General features: G+C 41.6%; 1 protein-coding gene across 1 annotated transcript in view; it reads left to right on the forward strand.

The window, feature by feature from the left end:
• The window catches only part of LOC147683337 (calcium-activated potassium channel subunit alpha-1-like), a 799,658-nt gene that overhangs the window by 713,231 nt on the left and 62,331 nt on the right, over positions 1-24,096 (forward strand). The window contains exon 20 of the mRNA XM_086942523.1: positions 22,896-23,090. Coding sequence (XP_086798649.1) covers positions 22,896-23,090 — 195 coding nt within the window. The remainder of the gene's footprint in view (positions 1-22,895; positions 23,091-24,096) is intronic.

A 24,096-nucleotide genomic window follows, 5' to 3' on the forward strand; every position in this document is an offset into this window, starting at 1 on the left:
GTGCCCTTTTAACACTTTGCGTAAATGGTACTGGTCATTCTATATAATGCCTAGGAAAATTATGTAACATTTTCACAAAAAACGTATATTTCCTAGTTTGCCAGTGCTTTGAATGGGAAAAAATAAGTGCAGGTACTCATTAAAGTGAACTAGTGGTGTAGCAAGTGGACGGGGCTATGGGCGGGGCGGGGCTAAGGTCAAGATATGATGTTGCAGCACACATCAAAACACAACGGAAATGCATTTATAATAACAAAACAGGTTACATCATTACACAAAATGAAAGCCAAACATCATAACATGTTAAAATTTTTAAAAATGTCCTATTTTTGCAACTTCCTAATGTCATACCATTATTTGTTGTTGTTTGGAACAATGCTGTATATCCTCAAGCATGCACACATGCAAAGAAACAATCAGACATGTACACAAAAGCTGCTGAGCTAAGGTCTACAGAAGCACCTTGGCTGTCAGAGGCAGTTTCTTCTCGGACAGCCTAGTGCTCACCAGCACCAACAACCAATTAGCTTACTTTTCATGAGTACTGGTACTCTGCTAGGCAGTAGCAAAGTGCCGGTATTAACAGTGATAAAAATAGGAAGTGCCAGTACTCAGTATCTGTGAGTACCGGCCCATTAATAGCACTGCCTCTGCCCTTTCCCTATCGCCAGGCTCTTCCTGTCTCTTGCTGGTTCAGTATCTTTACATCTGCACCTCTTCTCCGTTCTCAATTCACCTCTCATTTCTACCCAGCCTCCAATCTTCTCTCCCTGGTTCTGCCCCTCTTACTGACCCCTCTAGCTTACTTTCCACACCAGTCTCTTACATTTTGTCACAGTTTTTTCCTCCTCTTGCCTCATCTTCTCTCCTCCATGATGTGCCCATACCCTACATTTGCCACCTGGCCAGTAACTTGTTGACCTATATTTCATCATTTGCGTTGATAGAGCACACTTACTGTTGAGGCCTGTAGTTTTAAATAAAGACTTGCACAAAAAAAAACTTGCTCAATCAGGATTGATATTTTTCCCAGTAAATAAAAGCATACATATTTTTTTTACTTCAAAAGTACAAAACTATTTCCAAGCTGTGAAAGTGTGTGTGACTGTGTGCATTTGTGTGTGTCTGTGCACATGTGTGTGAGTGTGTGCGCACATGCTCCATCACACCCTGTAAATTCTACAAGGCAGCTTTTTAAACTAAATTTCAGGCTAATGGTTAGTTAATCTCTTTTTAACAGACTGCTTCCCTGCATTAAAAGAGGCGATTTGATTGTAATTGCATGCGGTTCATCAATAGCTAAACCCATTACCTCAGGAAATACAGCAGATTTTTTACTTTACACAAACTTGTGTTAAAATACAATTCCTAAGGACCCATTTCAAAACCAAACAAATATCTGGTATTTGTATCTAAAAAAAGTGGCAATTCTAACTTCAGCTGTCACCTAACTTTTTTACATTCCTCCCTCCCCCTTTCTTTTATATCCATGTCGTTTTCCCCCAACCAGATCCAGTTCCCGGAGTGCTTCAGCATTCCCTGCTATTCATTGGTCTTTGGGCAGGGCTACCTTCACACTCATGGATCTGTTGCTGTTATGTAAATGCAGTGATTAGTGTTGATGGGGCACATAAAGGAAAGCAGCTCCTGTGCTGAACAAAACAGACATAAGAAAACCGGCTGCCACTCGCTTTCTATGATCAGTGCAATACCTTCAATGGACAGGAGTACTGACAGGCTGCCCCAGGCCTTGCCATTTCACACCAACAATATAGAAGGGGGTTCCCCGTTGGGATTTAGTATACTGGCAGGCCAAAAAGGGGGTAAAACAGTACAATAGAATAAAAAAAAACCCTGCCAGGGCATATATCACGGTCCCATAAGGAATCCTTCAATTTAAATAAGTGGTGACAAAAATATGTATCAGAGCCAAATACACATCACATAGTTTTCATTTTACTTTTTTTCATTAGTTTATTATTTTGTCTAGATACTTTAAATGTGCATGGGTCACAATAGGATCACCATAATTTGTTCAATAAATACATATATCACAAACTACAAAAATACATGTACATCCCACACACTCCCATGCAACCAGACTAAAATCACACTCACTTTCAAACTAAAAGAGTCAGTCAGTTCCACATACTTTTATACAAAACACTCATACTGGTACTGTAGGGGGCCTGCAGTAAAGATGAAATATAACTGCATAAACAAAGGTAAGGCTGTGGAGGTAAAATATGTTGGAGAGGGCTATTAACAATAACTAGGCTTCTGCCATCCACAGGAACCACGCCTAAGGACCCATTTCAAAACTGAACAAATATCTGGTTTTTGTATCTAAAAAAGGTGGCAATTCTAACTTCAGCTGTCACCTAACTTTTTTACATTCCTCCCTCCCCCTTCCTTTTATGTTCATGTCGTTTTCCCCCAACCAGATCCAGTTCCCGGAGTGCTGCAGCATTCCCTGCTATGTATTGGTCTTTGGGCAGGGCTACCTTCACACTCATGGATCTGTTACTGTTATGTAAATGCAGCGATTAGTGTTGATGGGGCACACAAAGGAAAGCAGCTCCTATGCTGAAAAATACAGACATAAGAAAACCGACTGCCACTCGCTTTCTATGACCGGTGCAATACCTTCAATGGACAGGAGTACTGACAGGCTGCCCCAGGCCTTGCCATTTCATGCACCTGACTGAAAGGGGAGACGAGGTGGGGGCTTGCAGCAGAATGGTTGTTTACCAGCTGATCAACAGTGCAGGGTCTGCCCAGACCCTGTCCTGTTAATCACAGCGTGATGCAAGCCCTCCCCAACATCTGCAGTGTGGGAAAATTCTAATATGCGCTACTAGACTGACATTGGTAGCGTCCTTGCAAAAGTATACTTCAGTTCAGAGGCTCAGTGTGGCTGTGAGATGCAGAGCGGCATTTGTCCTGGATTCAAGGCGATAGCAAACCTTTGCCTCTCATGCCATCAATCAGGGTACCGGTACTGCCCCTGACTAAATAAAAGTGCCGGTACTGACGGCTAGAAAATGTGGAAGTGCTCACCGGTACTCAGTACCAGTGAGTACCGGCCCATTTAAAGCACTGTAGTTTACCTCTAAACCATCGGGCACCAACCACCAGACAAATGCGCATGCGCGAGCGCCTGCGCATGCGCATTTCTCTGGAAGAAGTCGGCGAGACACCAGGAAGAGGGAGCCCCGGGACGCCGCATCTCAGACAAGTCCTTTATAATTAGTTTTACAATGTTTAACATTATTTGGGGCATTTAGAAGAGGGCGGGAGGGAGGCGGGTGGCAGGCAACTTCGCTCCGCCATGGCATGTGCGTAGTGTTGCCTACTACAGATTGGGAATGTGTGCAAGTGTTAATGTGTAAGTGTAGACTGATGTTAATGTCATCCCTCGATTACAGGCAACATGACACCAGATGAGGAGAGGCAGTACTGAATCAGGCTGACCCAATACCGCCACATTTCTCATGTGGCACGGTTCCTCCAAAAGATGGACAGGCAATATGAACGTGCAAATGCAACTGGAACGTGGAAGTCACCAACTACAACTCAAGCATCAAAAAGAGGCACACGCAAAAACAAGACACAGTCGTCTGCACCGGATACATAACCAGGTCAAGAAGCAGGAGGATCAAATGCCTCACAACTGGGACCATCCTCACCTCAACAGGCTGGATCCTCTAATCTCCAAATCTCTGGACCCTCCCCCATCTGGACCTTCCTCTGCTCCACCATCTGGACCCACCATCTCTCCAACACCTGGACCTTCCTCCACTCCACCCTCTGGACCCTCCACTGCTCCCCCACCTCGCCTTCCTCTGCTCCACCTTCTGGACCTGCTACTGCTCCCCCACCTGGAACTTCCTCTGCTCCACCGTCTGGACCTTCCTCCACTCCACCCTCTGGACCCTCCACTGCTCCACCCTCTGGACCTTCATCTGCTCCACCCTCTGGACCCGCCACTATTCCTCCACCTGGACATTCCTTCGCTCTACCCTCTGGATCCTCCACTGCTCCCCCACCTGGACCTGCTGCTACCCCCTCAAACATTGTGGTAGCTCCACTTTTGTCCAAGTTTGATAAACTTGAAAAGGGCCAGCAGGACTTGAGCCTCAAGCTGGTGGGGGTTCTATTGCAGCTGGCCACCCTATTAACCAGTTTGCTGCGCCAGTGCAGAGCGTTCTATTAAGCGGGCGGAGCCACGTCGACCAATGGACGTGCGCACCACTACCGAGGTAGTGCTCTCGACAGCTGTTGGCCGACACCTGCAGCGAACGGATTAAGGATATTGGTGTCCTTACAGGATACCATAACACAAATGGACCAGAGGTTGTAGCCACCCCCTCCACCATGATCTCTAACTTTGTGTGTTTTAAGTGCTTATTTTACATATATATAGTATAATAGTATTTTTACAAAGTTTTTAGTATCAGTGCAGTAATAGTTTGGTAACTGTTAGTGTGGGATTAGTGCTTAATATTAGCTGGAGGATAAATTGTTAAGTTATAAGTAGTGGGTGGGAGGGTTGAGGTTTAGTAATTGTTTAATGTATTTTAAGAAAAAAATATATATATTAGTGTGCTAGGGTTAGTTAGTCTGCGTTTAGATATAGTGTATGTGTGTCTCATGTTTCATTGTTGCATAGGGGGTGGGGGTTGATCTTTTAGTTGTCTGTTGTGATGCCTGTGTAAGGTAGTATAAGGTAAAGTTATGTATTATAAATTTTGATGTTAGGATGTTAGTGTAGTTGATTTAGTTTAGTGTAGTGTAGGTACTAGCAATATAGGTATTTATAGTGTAGTGGTATTCAGGATAGCGTTTTTGAGATTTTCCAGATTTGAAAATAAAGCTTTGTTCCTTTGTCTAAAAGTTACGACTTGTAGAAGTCATAAGTGGTGATACATGCTTAGGTTGGGTCTTACACATGCTGTGCGCAGACTGTCAATTTTGATCTTATGTCTACCAATATGTTGAAACTACAAGTAGTCAAACAGGGTCATTGCCAAGCAGCTCTGTACTAGTATTGAAAGAATAGTGTCTGAAACCACGTTTGTTAATGTAAAGTACCACATATCTCGCACACCACAGAAAGGAACCATTCATGAGTTTAATAGGCCTTTGACATTTATGGTCTGTTATTCCGCAATAGTCTGTGTTACAGGCCTTTACGAATGTTGATATTGTCGGTGTTTGCAAGCTACATCCATGACCCCTTACACATTTCAAAATGTATGAAGTGCCCTAAACATGGTAATGTGTCCAATTGTCACATCTCTCCAGGAAATGTGTAACATAGTGCAAGAAAATGTTGGATGTCTATTGGTAGTCACTCACTCATATTTTCATATGTGCTGCATGAATAGTAACGCCATGCCAGAAAAGTTATGCATCAGTGGCTAATTCTAAGCCCATTGTGCCACTGCAGCATCTCCTTTGATATGTGGTAAAGTGCCATTCCAGTGCCACAAAAGAACATGTTGGGCCTCATACATGAGGCACCTGTTGAGTAATGTAGGATGTGGTTGCAGGCACACTGGTGGGAAGCATGTATACACTTTACAAAAGAGCAAATTGTTATGACAACAGTATTGTTCACATTATGATGTGCCTTTGATGTCAGCCACCTGGACAACATTCCTATATATACATACCACTGGGATGCCAATGATAGTAGCATATCAAACATTTACTTTGGAATGCCACTCAGAAGTTCAAGATTGCAATCAGATTTGCTTGACCCACATACACATTCTTACTAATTTTGGAACTGGATGTCATACCAACATGGGATATCATATGATATCTTTGCCATTGCAATTTCTGCCTTCCACACTGTACTAGTCATTCAATTAATGGGGATAGTAGTACCATGCATGCTGAACATGAAAAGTAATTTTATTGAGTCAAGAGACCAAGGAGCAAGGCATGATGGCAGGCCAAAAACCAAGAGGCACTTACAGAAAGGATGAGGAAGTCCTGGCACAGAGCAGGCGAAATAGATGTCATGGGATATATAGGTGAGAGTAACATTTAAGTGTGGATGAATGAGCAATTGCCATCATACATGTACATCACAGAGACAGTCCACAGATATGTGAGAGCTACACCAGGGATATTGGGAATAAGGACTATGAAGTTTTTGGGGTATACGAACAATCAAATAGGCACAGGACATTGTCGATTTTGGGTCATGTGGCAGTGGTTAATGCTAACGGTAACTTTTCCTAGCTACCAGAGTAACATTAACATCTTCTTCCTCTGATGTATGTGTTGGCTCAGCTGATTTTCAATGGTGCTGTAAACAAAGGAGGCATACACACATTAGGGGCGGAAGATGTGGAAGGCAATTTTTCAGGGTTCAGTTACAGTTAAGTCTGTTATAAGATTGACTGAGACAAAATCCTAACTTTAGTACTCCTAAATGCCTTCTGTGAATACCGAAAGTCGTAATGTTTGGATTTTGTCTCAGATTACTTTTGTGATTAGGGCTCCTACTTTTTTTGCTTTTTGTCATCACATTGTAACTATGATGTAGGTCAACAGAGCAAAGTTTTTTGCAACACATCATCAGATGTGAATTTCAAATGATGATAGCAACATATCCAAATAGAGTTTGAAATTTGTTTCTTCTACCATGGCACATGCACAGACAGGCCAGCCATGAAGCAACGCATGCACCCTTGCACAAAGGTGCAAGTGTGCCTGCATCGCATGGGATGCTTGTTTGTGTGCAGGACGGGAAACCTTCCTGCACAAAAACAATCACAAGATGCTTTTTCAACTTTCAACTTTCTATGGGTGCTGCAGTATGCATCACACATAGAATGAGGATACACAAGAATAAATTAAGATATTTCTCCTTGTTGTGTCTCCCTTACACCTGCCCTGATAAGGCATACTTTCTTTGCACTTTCTCCGAGTTACAATTTCTTGTTCATCTGAGTCATTGTCAAAGAGACATGGATGTTGCTGGGAACACGCCCAGCAAGGAATGCCCCTACACGCAATTTCCTGCATGAAAGAGACACATATTTTTATGCCCATGAAAAACCACATAATGTGACTTTACATGCCCTTATAAATATGCCAGTGGCACATTGTGCTACCAGGATGTCATAAAAGGGACGTCCTTGCAGCACAATAGTGCTGCTCCGACATCATAAATGAGGCCCCCTATGTATGTTGCTGTGTGTTGTTGGATTTGTTGTTCAAATGGGTTCTGTAGTATGTACACCTACATGTAGCAATTCATAGGAGGAGCAGTGGCCAGGTACTGCACTTCTGACATATGCATTGCGATGTACATGATGGATCTAGAAGGGCCTGGGCAAAATCTGGCTGTCCAGGGTACTTCACTGTTATTGACATACATGACTTCCCTTTGCACAACGCATGTCACTAATAAGGACTGGTACCTTAGTAAAAGCACTGCACAACATTAGCTTGTTACCAACATTGCCCCTTGTTGCAAATTACCCTGCGTGTCTTGTAGTTTTTCATGCTTAACACTGTCCTGTCCTGGAAGTACTGCCACCAACTCTTCTGGGGTGACAGTCACCACACCATCCTCCAGGGCATCAGCTCCTCCTGGTGTGCTGGGCTCCCTCCTCTGGTCTGCAGTGCTGCCTTCAGGTTTAGCACCTTTTTCTCTTTCGTACTGTGCTTGTTGTCATGCCAGCGTTTTTTTAAATCTTACACTGTCCTCTTTGATTGAGCCGCACAGTTGACCTTATCCAATATGGACTTCCAGATGGCATCTTTTTGGATAACGGCAACTTAGAGGTGACAAACAGTTGGGAGTCTGTGACCTCATTGGTTAGTATTTAATTCTCATCTGCACTGAAATTTACTTTCCTCTTCACCTATTTTTTGGCCTAAACATCCTGGCTAGTGTCTGGGAGGTTCTCTTGATTGATGGTGTGTCCTTCATGCTCCATGGTACTTTTATTTGCCTCCAAATTTGAGGTAGATGTGTGCTTTTTTGCCTATTTCTAAATTGTGACGCAACAAAAAAAGGGTGCAGGGCAAGATTGTCTTGCGTCAGAATATGCGATTCTGACTTACAACACTTTTTCAGCAGTTGCGTCAGCTTTTGTTACGTCAAAATGGCCGCCACGTCAATGTCATTTTTATAAACTTTACTTGTCACTTGCGACATGGTGCGCCAAACCATAAATCTGATGCATCCATGCAGCAAAAAAGAGACGCATCATATTGTAACAAATTGTGATGCATCTCTGTGCCCTCAATGTTAACACGATCTGTGTCAAAAAGTGATCCACATAAGTTTCTATATTTTCATACAGAGATACACAACTGGAAATGATCGGTCTCCCAGGAGGTCTCGTAAAAGTTGTGTGCATTTAGGGGAGGAAGTATACGGTTGGTATAATTGTACTGTCATTCTTCAAAAACATAACTTCATCATTCAATAACTCACCCTTATGCACCTTAGTTAGCTTTTTATTTAATTCTAATGTGAGATCATTGATTGGGTCACTTCTGTATTCTTGTTTATCTAGAATGACCACAATTCTTCCTTTATCTGCTGGTTTTATTTCTATAGAATCATCTTAATAAATCCAACCATTGCCACCTGCTCTTCTTGTGTAAGATTTTCTTTCCTGTGGCCATGGTATACTTTCTCCATTGTCTCTAGATTTGAATTTAACAGATCATGGAGCATGTTGATTCTATTACCAGGATTTAGAGATGGGCAGAATTTTGACTTGGTTTTTAATTTCATATTGGTGTGCCTGTCTGTATTGATGTCCAATTCCTCTAATATCGGAGACTCAGTCATATCATCATCCTCGAGATCTTACATCAGATCATAAGTTGTTTTTAAATCTGGTATCTCTGAAATTGTCAATTAAGCAGATGGTTCATAATTCTTTGGTTCACTTGCGCTCATATTATTCGATCTAGCAAACAATTTTGATAATTCCAATTTCCACACAAATGTTAATATATCAATTCTTGTTTCCACGTGGTCATACTGTTTTTCCAGACAGACAATGTTCCTTCAATGTTTATTTTGATAAATTGATAATCAGGTTCTTCTCTTGTTCCTCAGTGCAATGTGTATTGTTTTCTCTGCCAACTGCATAATGGATATCCCTTTATTTTTTCTGGAACCTCTTCATATCTTTCTTTGCCCTGATTGCTGGCCTCTTCCTCTCCCTCCTCCACGACCCGTCCTCTTCCTCTCTGTGTTTTTTGATCGAGATTCATTAACTTCATTTTGTCTAAAAAAGTTGTCTGACATGATGATCCTAATGACCCTTCTCCTTCGCTGTAATCTCTTTCCGACTCACTTGGAGTTGTATTCAAGGACTAATATGTGAGAAGTTAGCCTGGCATATGCTGTCCAGTAGTTACAGTGGGCATCTTGCACCAGTCCAAACAGCCCTTATTGATGATAGGTTTAAAGACAACCTTTATTGAAAGCTATCCTAGTGGTACCTATGGAGAGCAGCCTTCAGGCTTAGTCTTGAAGGAGTGTAAAGCAGCTTGGTTTACCAAATTATAACCTCTTGATTGACCAAATGAAAGGAGAACCACACAAGGAAAATATAAACTATATGTATTTATCACTAAACACTCTCTACTAATCTCTTTATGGGATTAGAGAACAAGATATACAACATCAACACAATAGAACTTCAGTAAATAGCACAGTATACCTTGGGCCCCAGGAGGAGACCAAACCATATATTAAGAAAGTGGTATAAGAACCACGACTTGACTAAATCAAATCAAATCAAATCAAAACCCCTTTATTTGATTAATAAAAATCATAAAAGTATGCTATACAAAATACACAATAATGCCAGGTTTGCATGTATTCACAATAAAAACAGTTTCAAAACAATTACACATTAAAATCAATTTATCACTTTCATTATAACTTAATGCGTCAGGTGATACAGCACCATTGGGACCGCCAATCTAAGTTTCCTGCAGCGAATAGATGCAACAAGGAAATTTGCTACACTAAACATAATCACAGGGAATTCCATTAATTGTAAGTAGAGTAATGCTGGTTTAGTCTGTAAAAACCCCTGATCTTTTATTAGTGGAAAAATACACTTTTTTCTGCCTCCTAGATAGAAAGGACAAAAAAATGTGAAATGCATTGTGTCTTGAAGAGAGTGTCCGTCACACTTACAAGGGGCAGCATCCTCAGGCCTACACCACCCTTTGGATTCACTTAATAACAAATGGATCTGATTGAATCGAAATTTCGTTAACAACCATTGGTGAAAAGGGATCGTTACAATGGTGAGGTACGGTTGAATAGATAAAGATGAAATAAGCAGGTAATGAGCTCTTACCATAGGTTTGCTTAATTGTACCGATTCCTGCTCCTGCTATAATCTTAACAAAATTAGTTTTGACCCAGATTAGGTTGGCTTTCAACAGGCCTTCTGGGTTTGGGAAGATCTCTGGGCGCCTCAATTCCCTGGATGTTGTTTTAATGAAGGACAGCCACTGGATTTCCTTTGCTTTCTCTAATTTCATACAGTCCCTTAAAATCTTGTGGTTCAGAGTAAGATTAGGGTTCAACCCGGTTTTGATCCATAATAAAATAGGGGCCATACTTGTTATATCTGAGATGTAGCCCTTGCCTAGCTCAAGGTGGACCGCAAAGGTAGCCGGTGATTGGGGAAGGGGTAGGAGGGCACAGAGGAATTTATTTTCCTCCTTCTGGATGGACTCAGATTGTTTATAGCCCCATATTGCAGCCCCATACCTTGCTATTGAGATAGTTTTTACATTATAAATGGATAAAATTGCTTCACACGGTTTTCCCCCTAACCACTTAGCGAAGCCTAATATTGCAGCGGACGATCTTCTCACAGCATTTACTTTAGCAGTAAGTTGGGGAACCCAAGTACCTTTATCATCAAACACGACCCCCAAATACGTAAAGACTTTCACTCTAGAAATCGGACAATCATTACAATAAAATGGTTTAATACTGTTCTTTCTCAAACCCAGTGACATAACATGCGATTTTCCATTATGAATCACTAGGTCCAGTGATTTCATAAAGTCCCCAAAGGAGTTTAACAGTCTTTGTAACCCTAATGGGATCCGTGCCAACAAAACGTCATCATCCGCGTATAGGAGTACTGGGATGGGCGTTCCTCCCATACGCGGTATATCAGGTGTCGCCTTTACCAGTGTATATTCCAGGGCATTTATATATAAAGTGAATAGCATAGGGGCCAATATGCACCCTTGGAGCACCCCTCTACCTGATTTAAATCCTGAAGTACATTTCCCCTCCTGGGTCATCCTTATTGATGCGTGCAGATCCCTGTGAAGCTCAGCCAGAAAATACACCAATGGCCGATCAATCCCTAGGTTCAGGAGCATGGTCCACAGCCTCGACCTATTGACTAGGTCAAAGGCCGTGGACAAGTCCATGAATCCCAGGAAGATTGAGGCCTTGGTAGCAACTGTATATTTATTTATTATTAAATGTAAATTGAGGCACTGGTCCTCCGTTCCTCTACCAGATCTAAACCCATACTAGGCATTAGATAGGATATCTTTCTCAGAGACCCAGTCTGCTATTTTGGCTAAGATAACTTTCCCTAAGATTTTAATAGAGGAGACTAGTAGGGATATGGGCCTGTAGCACCTAGGATCCCCCCTTTGGCCCTTTTTAAACACTGGGATGATGATTGAACACGACCATGATGCCGGAAACCCAGTTGCAACTGATGAGTTAAAAACATTTGTTAGTATTTTGGCCCAATATTTGGGATTGGCCTTGTACAGGTCGGAGGGGACACCGTCAGGGCCGGGGCCTTATGTCCAGCCATTCCCTCTATCGCCTTCTCAACCTCTTCTACAGAAAATGTCAATGGCAGCTGTGGAGGGTCGGTAATGGGGGCCTCGAAGGTATCAAGCTCTATGTTACTACCATAAATTGATTCAAAATGACTTAGCCAGTCCTTCTCTGAGATGTTAACTTCTAGCATGGAATTCCCTATACCGGTGAACAGTGGATTGTTAACAATCGCCCAAAATTTAGAGCTATCCCTCATTGTTGCCTTATCCATAAGCGCTACCCAAGCCTCTTTTTAAATTTCATTTTTGCGTGCCTGTACTATGGATTTATACTCTTTCCTGAGCCATGTGACTTGCAATTGATCCCTAGGTTTCTTTTTAAGGGCCTTCATGAGCAGGTTATGAGCTCTAGAGCATTTATGGTCAAACCAACCCTTTGCTGGATTTACTTTAGACCGGGTATTAACTGTAAGCTCTTTGGCCACTTGAAGACAAATTGCTTCGTAGTAAGCAATTACGTCTACCCCATGTCTTAAAGGATCAGCACATATATTAAGTTCAGCGCCAACCTTCATGCTAATAGTGTTAAAAAAGTCTTCGGGGGTAACTTTATCCCATTTTAGTCTCCTCCCTTGATCTTCAACTTTTACCTCAATTACGGCTTCTGTAGTGGCCATTTTGTTAAGGAAAGAAATACCATTATCCAGCTCTAGAACTACCGGATTATGGTCACTAAAAGTTGAAAATACAGCATTATAGAAGATTACAAAACTTAAGAGTCGCGGAGATATAAATATAAAATCTAATATTGATTCGCTATCCCTAGCTCTGTACGGTACGACACGGTCACTCCTGTCGAAAAACCCAAACTCAAACAAATCAGTGTTTGAAAGGAGCTTCCCCCTTAGAGCTATGTTCAAAGTGTTGGGGAGATGAATTAGCGGGACCTTCATTATCTCCAGACTGGCAATTTAAATTACATAAATGAACATTAAAATTGCCCATCAAAATATAATAAGAAAAAGTGGTTTGAGTTTCTTTATATAATTTAAAAAAAATTGACAGTGAGAGGAGATGCTCATTAGGGCACTCACCTTGCATGGAGTTGTAAAAATTAATGAGTAGTAGTTTAATGTTGTTGAACAGACTAACTTCCACTATTAGGCAATTAGGGGAAAAGGAATCCAACATTTTACATGTGCCTGCTATATTTACTGAGACCAGGAGCATAAGACCCCCCCTATCTCTCCCTGCCATCGTACTGCACGCAGGTACAGAATATGATGTATAACCAGTGACCCAAAAGTCACACTCTCTATCCCAAGTCTCCTGTAGGGCTACAATATCGTATTGTTTCACAAATTTTAGCCAGACATTATCGTCCCTTTTTGTACGTAGCCCTGCAATGTTCCAACTTATCAGTTTTATCGACTCCCCTGTCCCCTCAATGTTGCTTGCTGTGTTTTTTAGTATATTTTGGGGCATACTATCAAGGCCAGCCAGTCAGTAGATCTCCCCCACCTGAGACAAAGGGGAAAATCGATTGGATAAAGCCAAAGCCTCCATATTCTCCTTTCTGTATGCGTGATGAGGCTTAGGTAGTAACCCCGTTTTTTGGGTTACCCAGCTTGGTTGATGTTCTCCAACCCATTGGACAGGGGTGTTTAGGGTAGGCCACTTTAAATCACAAGTGCTCCGAACCAGGTGTACCTTCTCACCCGTATTGCGGGTCTAACACGTGGATAAAAATAACCCAATGGCAAAGCTCTAATACCTCCAACCTCATTGTTTATTTTTGAGGCATCCCAGAAAAGGCGGGTCGCCTCGTTGGGTTTGTTAAAATTTACAATGAGGCAATCCCCCTTCAGGTGTTTTTTTGTATGACCCAGCCACCCTACCCGTATTTATACTAGATGAAATCCTTTTATCCCCCGTGCAGTTTTCATTGCACCAGTTCTTTATATTTGTTAACAAGGTTTCTGTGGATTCTACCTCTCCAACTTCCAATGGGGGGACGTTAACTATTATAGCGACAAAGGGGGTGGCTTCGTGGGGGAGATTAATAGTAGGTTGGGGTGCCAAGACTTTATTCTTTGTGGGCTCCCTCCTGTTCTTCAAATTCCTCGTTGGAGAAATGGAGCTCTTGGGGCCTGAACCCAACAGTGGACCCTTAATGCCATTGCCTTCCCGGGGAGATACTGTATTTATAGGGAGCGTTACTGAGCTCTGAATCTTGGCAGCAGATGGTAATAAGCTCTCATCCCTCCCCCCAGGGGCCAGGACTTTTTGGGCCCAAGAAATTGTCGAAGGAGTGCCTTCCGGCAGGTTAGGGGATTGTTCCTTAGCTAGCAAAAAAGCGTTCAAATGCTCGCATTTATTTAAAATCCCCGCTACACATTCGTTCAAAGTGTCAATGATATCTTTAGCAATCAATCTCAATGTAGATTCGAATTTCTCGGAAAAGATGTTCTCCATCATGTCCCTAATGGTATTTTCTAGATGACAAGGTATTATCGTTCCTTTTTTCGCCGAAGTATCGTTAGGAAACTTCATTTTTTATACTGTCTCTTACCATGTTTCTTCACAGTGTTTTGCCCACCATCTGTAGACCCGATTACGTTCACAGTATTAACAGGGTTATCAGGGTCAGGGCCAGATGGAGTGATAGAGTCAGGAGGTAAAGTAATCTTGGGTGAGTTGATTACTATCCGCGGCTCCAGGGGGACCTGCCTGGTAGTTGGACTGTCATTGATAGGCAACCCCAGCGTTTGGCAGTTGTTACCTTCCAGACCCAGTTCTCGTTCAGTGTTTGCAATTCCAGTATTTAAAGCCCCAACGGCGGAAGTCAAATAAGAAATAATACTAGCAGAGTTGCGTGATACTTTAGCCTTTGCTCCCCCTCCGGGGAGCCTATGGGCAAGATAGCCGTACAATAGTGAAAAACAAAAATGGCTGTCATTCACTACTAGCAAGGTCCTGGTGACTCCCCAAGCGATGGAGAGTCAGGGCATGTCTGGAGCAACCCAGTAAGCCCATTCAAAGTTACAGTGCCCTTCTCAGGGACCCACAAGTCAATGGCCAAGGGATCACGAAGGGACCTCGAGAGAAATCACAAAATACCAGCCCGCGGGTCACTCGTGGAGTGTAGTCCAGTAATCTTAGGTGAAATCACTGCTTGGGGTCAGACTACAAGTAACCCAATGCACAGCCTCAGGGAGCTGTGAAGAACCTGAATGCAGAGGGGACAGAGTCTGGGTCACTTCAGGGTGACCAGGGGCAGGGTAGACCAATACCCACCAATGTTGAGTGTTTCAGGTGCGATGAGGTGAAGCTTGTCTCCGCTGCCACTGGGACCAGGAGATGTAGATGACAACTAGAGTATGCAGACGAGCTGTCCCACAAGGGATGTCGAGTGCTGGTGAGTCGGTGTCCGGATCGAAGACCAACAGGCCTTGGCAACAGCAACCAACGCGGTGAGAGTGAAAAGGCTTCTGGATGGACAAGCAAGGTCCTGGTGACTCCGTAAGCAATGGGGAGTCAGGGCACATCTGGAGAAATGAGGTAAACCCATTCAAAGTTACAGTACCCTTCTCATGGACCCACAAGTCGACGGACAAGTGATCGTGAAGGGACCTCAAGAGGAATCACTAAATACCAGCCCACGGTCTACTCATGGAGTAAAGGCCAGTAATCTTCAGAGGAATCACTGCTCGGGGTCTGGACTACAAGTAGCCCAATGCACAGCCTCAGGGATTGCCAAGAAGCATATGCAGCTGCAAATGGTCACAGTGTCCAGGGGTTCAGGTTGCACGGTCCCAATTAGGGCTTTGAATCTCAGGTTTGCTGAGAGCATGGATCAGCCTTGGGGAAGCTTGGAAACCCACCTCCTGTGTTGCAAAGTCTTCAGAGTCCTTCAGTAGCTGCATAGTTGCAAACCAGACAGATGCGTCTTTGGTGCCTGCCTTGCAAGGGAGTAACTCCTGTAGTCCAAGGGAGATTCTTTGGTCATCCAACGTAGTATAGATAGTTGAAGTTCTGAGAGTCTGTAGCAGAGTTTCATACAGGTAAATCTAAAGTCCTGTAGTCAGAGTTTCCTACTTTATACCCAAGGAAGGGGTGGTACAAACTCTGGGGACCCACCCATGGGAGGGTCCGGATAGAGGGGTGGTTACACCCATATTCTTTGTCCAGTTTCACACCCGAGCAGGGGCTGGTTGCCCCTGCAACCGGTTTTAGCTGTACTATGCACAGGGACACCAAAGGTGCCCCAGTGCAAACATCAAAGCACTCTTAGAGTGCACCCACCCAGCCCCGCACACTAAAACCTGTCTGGGAGATGGTTACACCTCCCAGGGATAGGAAACCTTTTGTCCAGATTCCCCTGCCGGAGTTTCGTCCAGGAGCAGGAGGCCAGACTTGTGTCTGTGGCTGCGGAATCCATTTTGTGCTGCCAGGGTTCTGTTAAGCTGGTACCGGGTGTACTGATGTAGTCATATTTCTCCCTCTAGGAGGGTGGAATCATACCTCCCCTGCGTGGACTGGCGGGGAGGTAGGATTCCAAGGTGTTTGACACCAAACACAATATGTTTCCTGGCAGCCATTGCAAAGTTAGCATTTACCGCGAAGTTATAATGCACTTAAGAGTATATGGTTTGGCTGCATCACAGAACAACCCCGGAGGATAGATTCCGAAGGCTGCAGAGGGGCCCTGCTCATGCATGTGAACCCTCTCATGTAAAACCCAGCACCCTGCCTTCAGGATTGATAAGACCTGCCACAGGGGTGACTAATATATTTATATGTGTAGTGATATAAGGTAGATATAGGGAACCTATATCTAAGTGAGGGGCGCATACACCACCTTACACAGGCTGATGGAGCAGACCTGTTTTGTCATTTTGAGTGGTCTATCAGGGGTGGCATAATACATGCTGCAGCCCCTGAGAGGCCTCTGGGGTACCTATGCCCTGGGCATATAGGATACCATTAACTAGGGTCTTAAAAGGATACCCCAGAATCCAATCTGTGATGTATTTTAAGTACATGCAATCATTTTAGAGAGAAAGAAGATAGACAGGGGTTCTCAATAGCAGGATTCTAGACAAACTAAGTCAAAAACCAGCAAAACACCAGGAAAATAGTGGGGGTAACTATGCAGTCAGATTCCACCTTCCTACATCATAGGCTAATGGTTTCCCTTATGCAATTGCTGTTTCAGTATGACAAATCGTTTTGCAGATGTATATATAGCTCCACACTCATAATCATGTTCATCTCTTTTAAATTTCCTTTCTTTTTGCTTTTCCACTTAATTTTCATGTTTGTCAAGATTATGCTCCATTTCTTTTCTTAATTTCTTACTTTTGTCTTATTGTTTTGCCTGCTAGGATTTGTGCCTCTAGTTCCTCTATAGCTATATATGTAACTTCTCAATGCCTTTCTTGGCGTATTTCACAATAATCAACATCATGTTTCTTGAGCATTAGAGAGGATATAGAGAGCAATTAAATATTATACAAAAAGAGAATATGATACATGACACGAATTACAACGATTTTTGTGATTTGAGAGGGTTACTATACATGAGCACTTAGATAGACTTAGCATGCAGACATTGAAGTCATGAGTCACCCTCGAGGCTAAGCATATCGGGGCATATTATCAAGAACTGTGTTAAAATTATCACCGGTTTAGTGGCAGAAAACTGCCGCTAAAGTGACGATAATGGGCTTGATAATATGCCCTGGAGAATTACAATACAACATGGACTTCTATTGGAATTCTCAAGGGCATATATCAAGCCCATTATCGCGGCGGTTTTATGCTGCTAAACCGGCGATAATTTTTAACGCTGTTCTTGATAATATGCCCCGTTGTTGTGTATTATAAAGTCCAGTGATGATTTCACCAAATGGACATCAAATAGAGAACAAAAATACTGGTAGAAATAATATATGTAAGATACTTCATTGTTGCTATTCGACAGACTGAACACCCACTTATGACATCTTGACTGGGAGTACAAAAGCAGTGCAGGACATGCATAAATAAACATCAACCAATAGGAAATATGTAGCAACACAATGGTGGGTAACATAACAGTCTAAACGTATAAAACTACGGAATTAATAATGAATTGTACAACCAGAGTTTAATAAAAAAATACCACAAACACTTGACGTGAGCTGATAGGGAGAACTACAGAATGCAATTGTTTTTTATTTGTTTTCTGTGTAAACGGCCAATCTCACAATGCCTCTTAATGGATAATGTGGAAGAGAGGTATTTGGGGTAGAAAGTAATGATGGACTTAGATGTACAACGTGAGCGGGACCAGTTTGGTTGAAACGCATTGATGAGAGTGCAATGGCATGAGTTGTTATGACTCAATAAATTGAATTGGAACATTCCATCGATAGTGCGGAGTGTAGTTTTAAACAGTTCAGGGTTTACATTTACATTTTTTCTTTCTTCAATAAATGTTATTCTATTTGATGAGTTAGGTATATCTGAATGGTTGGTCCTGCAGTTGTTCCATAGTACCAAACATTTTAAAAGGGCCTTCCATTTGGATGAGGGAGCATATTTTCCTGTCATCCATTTTGATACTGTGGTCCTGTCCCAGTCCCATGGCACCTTGCAATTTGATTGACTGGCTCTAACACTGAAGAAAATATTGCAACCCCCATTACAGGGCTTGTGGACTCAGGATAAGGCAGCAGGGTAGTGTCATGCTGACGCTCAGTCAGTTGTTGGGTTACCCAAATAGAGCCCCAAAGCCAATACATTTAAACAACTAAATTGGGGCTGATACTGCAGTGCTGCTGCTGGATCCTGTGAGGTACAGCAGTACTCTAGAGAAAGCAACTGTGTAAGCTTTCCAGACATGGAATCATGGTACCATAAAAACTTTCCCAAGGATACATGCACATTACCGTTGTATTACAGCCATGAAATTTGGATACATGCACATTACCGTTGTATTACAGCCATGACACTTGCATGGCAGGTACGATGGGAGTATCACAGTGCCCACAAAAAAAGGGAAATAAAATACCAGTTGGGTGCATGGCCTGGCTTTAGGCCAGGCCCTGTTGTCAATCTCCAGCTGCATACAGTCGAAGTCCAGCAGAGAGTTAAGCACCTGACAGGGTGGGTGTTGGACACAGGGTCTTGCCAAAAGCCAGGCCCTGTTGCCACCCATCTGCTGGGCATTACCCTTTAGTATTTTGCAGCTGCAGGTTATGTGTCCATGAGGAGACTTTTTTTTTTAATTGCGGCACTTTGGTTGGTGATCAAGCAACTGTTGGTCTCTCACTGCTGCACTTTGTTACCCAACAGAAATCAATTTCCAGCACTTCATGCAATATAATTTAATATGTGTTTAATGAGGGTAGACATCTCTTTCTTGGATGGCAACATATTCAGGAGGAATACTACTGACATTCTGTCGAGTATGGATGAGTAAAAGTTCACACATCTTCCTCACATCTTGTCTTTGCTAAATTCAACTGAGAAGTGTGCCTGTTATTAAGATACTTTATCATGCAGATGTTCCAAAAGAATACTTTTTCCTACTACATCAAAAAAACTCTCTGTGGCAAAGATTGCATGTCACCACTTTTGGCAAAACTTTCTTCTTGCATGGAGCGATGTAAAAAAAAAGTCTCCTAGCAAAGTTCCTCTCTGTTCTTCTGCAGATACCATTTTAATGCTGTTTTCAGTGAATCCCCCCCCAAATTAGAAAAAATACTAAAAAAGAGTCAAGAGAAAGAATGTATATACACAAAAGTTAAACTCCCTAATGACTGTAATAGGATGGGAACTCAAAATGCATCTATACATTGTAACCAATTTGATACATTTTTTTCTGTAAGTCACAGATACTGTGATTCCATTTTCAGGAAACGCGGTACAGCAACACTTGGAAAAACTGAAATTGTACTAAAAACTGCAAGAAATCTTGATCGTCTGTGCCTGTAAAGAAAACCCTAGGTTGAAACTTAAAATAAAATGCACCATTGATTGTAAACACACCTTTTTTTCCCAATTTCCGGGTCCTGTGGGAATCTTGTGGGGCCCTGAAAATGGATGTAATGACCGCACATGAGTGACACATAATACCCTTGTTGACTCTGTGGGTATTGTGGGATTACCATGGAATCAATGGGACATTAAAAAAAAAACAGCCATCTGATTGGCCACTCAGGGTCCAATACCCCCAAAAACTAAGTATAAGCACACAGGCTACAGAAATAAACAGGAAGAGGCCTTCTGAATATCATTTGTCATTGGTATTTGACAGGGACACCTGAAAAAGAATCCAGAACTATCATGGCATATAGCAAACTGAGGAGCAGGAGCCATCAACTACTGCATGCAATGGGCCTAACTTAACATGACCACACAAAGATGAGGATGTAAACGTGGTTCCTACAACATCCACACTACCACCATCCAATAGTCCTGAGATGGAGTCAGTCATGTGGAAGTGTTTAACCTGTCCACCAGGGCAAAAATAAATTACCACCCAGAACAATAAAAGCCCATTATGCAATTAAAGCACTTCCTCATGGTCATCCTAGTCCCTACTCAATAGGTACTCTTGGAATATAGAAAAAATAATTTAGAAGACTCAAAATTAGGAAGAGTACCTCCCTGTGTATGGAAATGACAACAGGAGGTATAAGACATCATTATACAGTATTTGACCACATACTGCAACAACTGTCACCAGGTAGTCTCTTCACGCAAGACCAACAAAGGAGTTTTCACAAAAGCGATGAATATGCACTTGAGAGACCACCACAAAAACCTGTATAAAAACATAAGTAAAAATGTTCCAAAATTCAAACAATCAAAAAATGAAAAAGATAAAATAAAATAAATAAATATATTGAATAAAAATGTCCTAAAAAATCACACACAAATTTGCAAAAATACCCAAACAAAAAAAATATCAAAAAAGAAATATCTTCAGACCTGACCTGCATAAAGTTACCTCTTCACAAAGCCAATGACTCCATGCAGAAGGGATTGGGTTGATTGCCTGTAAATGATTAAACACAGTTAGAGGTTGGAATAGCAAAAAAATTGATAATGGGTATGACCTGTACACGACAGGTTGCATATCTGCCACGTCACCCACATTAGACAGATGCCTCAATAGAGTTTAAAGAGGTCAACCACTTTTTAAACATTAAAGAGCTCCGAAAAAGTGGTACATTATATATACTGCTTAATGATTCACCCTCTTGAATACCTTAGAAGACCCTGAATTTAGAGAGAAAAAGGTTGACTGGTATGATTTGGCCAGTGATAGGACCCCTTAGGCTAGACCCTAAGCACAACCCTCTGTTATTTTACAAAATATACTTCACATGTTGCTGATAAAGCTCAATAACATGTAACTCTGGAGATATGCTTACAATCCCTCTGTGAGTTAAACGACCTCTAAGTGGGTCAACCCGTCGATTGTCATCTTTCAAGTATGTTCCATGTCTCAAAATCTTTACTGAAGTTCTACATGTAAACGTACACAACTCATAAACCTGCACTTTACATATAATTTGCATACAGAACTGTATGACACTTATTTAGCATGGGCATGTGCCCAGACATCTACATGTGGATGATCTATGCGGTGGGAAATGTAGTTTTTTCTCTCAAATTTTGGGCGACAACCTTTGCTTTTAAGCCAAAACCAATTTCGAAACTTGCATTTTCAACCAATACATGATGTGTTCAGCCTTTGTATTGTTTGAGAAGAAAATACTTTTTACTATCAAATCTTTACTGATTGTTAATTTGTGTACCATAGTGCTTTTATCTTGCATGGCCACTCTTCGCTCTAGAACGTCCATTTGTTTAGTCTATTCACCAATACATGTACACAGTAAACTTAGGCTCTACATCTCTGTAAGCTCTTTACAACCAATTTCTGTTTTTGAAATGATGTAAGGGTGTATGGAGACATTTTGGTAATAGTATCATAAATGGTGTCATCTGCGACCTCATTAATGATTTCACTTGACATGTCATGAGTGATGTATTATGTCATTAGCAGTGCGTGATGTGGGCACACATTATAGTTAGCCTGAAGACCTATGCCTGGGGAATTTCAGTGGTTTTTCAGTTTTTAAACATTTGTTTTTCAAGTGACTTTGTCACCTTACTATAACGTTACTTGAACTCCTGTTTTTTAATAGATATTCAGATAGATAAATAGATAGATAGATAGATAGATAGATAGATAGATAGATAGATAGATAGATAGATAGATAGATAGATATATAGATAGATAGATAGATAGATAGATAGATAGATAGATAGATTGAAAGATTGATAGATTGATAGATTGATAGATTGATATATAGCTATTAAAAGTAAAGACATGCAGTATATAGAACGGTAAAACTTACTTGTGCTTTAATGACTTTGGTTGTAACTGCTACAATGTAACAGTAGAACATCACTTTTAGGCCCTTTACAAAGCTGCCAGCTAGGGTACAGGTGTTCTAGCCCATGCCCTAGAGCATCAAATAAACAGCGGGTATAAGTTCCACAATATCAAGTATGTTGTTCACACTGATGTATTTAATAGAATGTCAGTACTTTCTATGCCATTGGACGAACAGTTATGTATGTTTACCAATATATTTAGAGAGCGTTTAGAAAAAAATTAGATGAAGGATTAATACTTTAATGAGTTTAATCCCTTAACTCGGCCCATCAGTTTAATTCATCTTAATTTACCAATTTCCACGTAGCCGCTTAGTTATCAAGTACAAAATTTAGTAATAACAAGAGGGTCAACCGTAGGGCTAATCGCTGAAGGAGGAGAGGTTGGTCGGGAACAGAATAATTGATATGTGTGTGTTTGTTTTTGTTGCAATCAAAAACCTATGAAACTGTACGACCTGAAAGGCTATTCTCCTTTTTGGACAACAGTGTGCTTCATTTTGCAAATCTAGGATAGGACTAGGAGATGGATGTCTGACTTATGTATATCACCTGTTGGTACTGTGAATGAGCTGCCATGATTGTTCCTTTATGTTTTTTAGACTTACAACAACCCTCAAATATTGGCATTAATTCAGACACTGGTTACCGGGGGAACGACACCAGAGCTCGAAGAGCAGCTTGCAGATGATAATACTTTAATAAGACACTCAATGAATGCAATGTCTGTAGCGGAGAGAGACAGGTGTAAGCTGTCCTTGTTACCATTGACCAAAACACTGCTGGATAGCCTTTCGGTGAGTTATCGAGTTTCTTAATATAACTTTGCTCCCCTCTTTCCTCTTGTTCTCTCCAAATTGAATGAATAGATGATTACTTAAGGACTGGTGAATGATAAGCACAACTATGTGAGAGATATCTAGGGTGTTTTTAATCAAGTGGTATTTTCTATCCTAACCTAAACAGTAGTTGATACAATATGGTTCCTAATGGCACCCATAATATTTTCTTTGGTTACCTGAATGAGATGTGTTGGTCAATCTAAAGGTTGACTATTTCATGTTTATGCAAGCCATGCATTATTACATGTTTGTTCATTGTTAACTCCTCTCAATAAAAATACTCCAGGACCCATTTCTGTTGAAAAACATACAAAATTCCTTAGGAATATGCTCTATCCCAATGGTTTGCAGTGTGTCCCATGCCTCTGGCAGACTATATTGAGTAGTGTGGCTTTCTCTCAATTAAACATAGCACACACCCATCTTTATCACCTTCATATAGGATCTAGAAACAATGAGAGACATTTAACTACCTGGCCTACTTTACAGACAACGTGAAAGACATGCACATAATTCAGACTCTCTGAGGACAGGAGTGCCAATACTATAAAACCCCACAAACAATGCTTCCATTGGCCCATTGACAATACAAACCCTTCAATCACTAGCACACAACTTTAATGTTAACCAACTGTGGCGTATGTACCACACTCCAGTAGCTAGCCTGACATTCAGTTAATGAAATCTTGATATCTCTTTGGGACCTGCTCGTCACATGTTTGTATCCAAACAGCATATATGTAAACTTCCAGCCTAGCTAAGACAATCAATCTAGTACAATTACATCGGTAACAGTACTATCTGTTAGGTGCAGTGCAGAAATCTGTGCTAGTACCCCAACTACTAAACAGGAATGATATTTAATTGGAGTCAGTTTATCCTTCCAGTCTTTACCAAAAGTAGAGAATGTTCCTGTCATAAAGGATTTTATATACAACGGGGTACAGCTACCATACACACA

Source organism: Lissotriton vulgaris, chromosome 11 (genome assembly GCF_964263255.1).
Source record: "Lissotriton vulgaris chromosome 11, aLisVul1.2, whole genome shotgun sequence".
In the NCBI taxonomy this organism is placed as follows: domain Eukaryota; kingdom Metazoa; phylum Chordata; class Amphibia; order Caudata; family Salamandridae; genus Lissotriton; species Lissotriton vulgaris.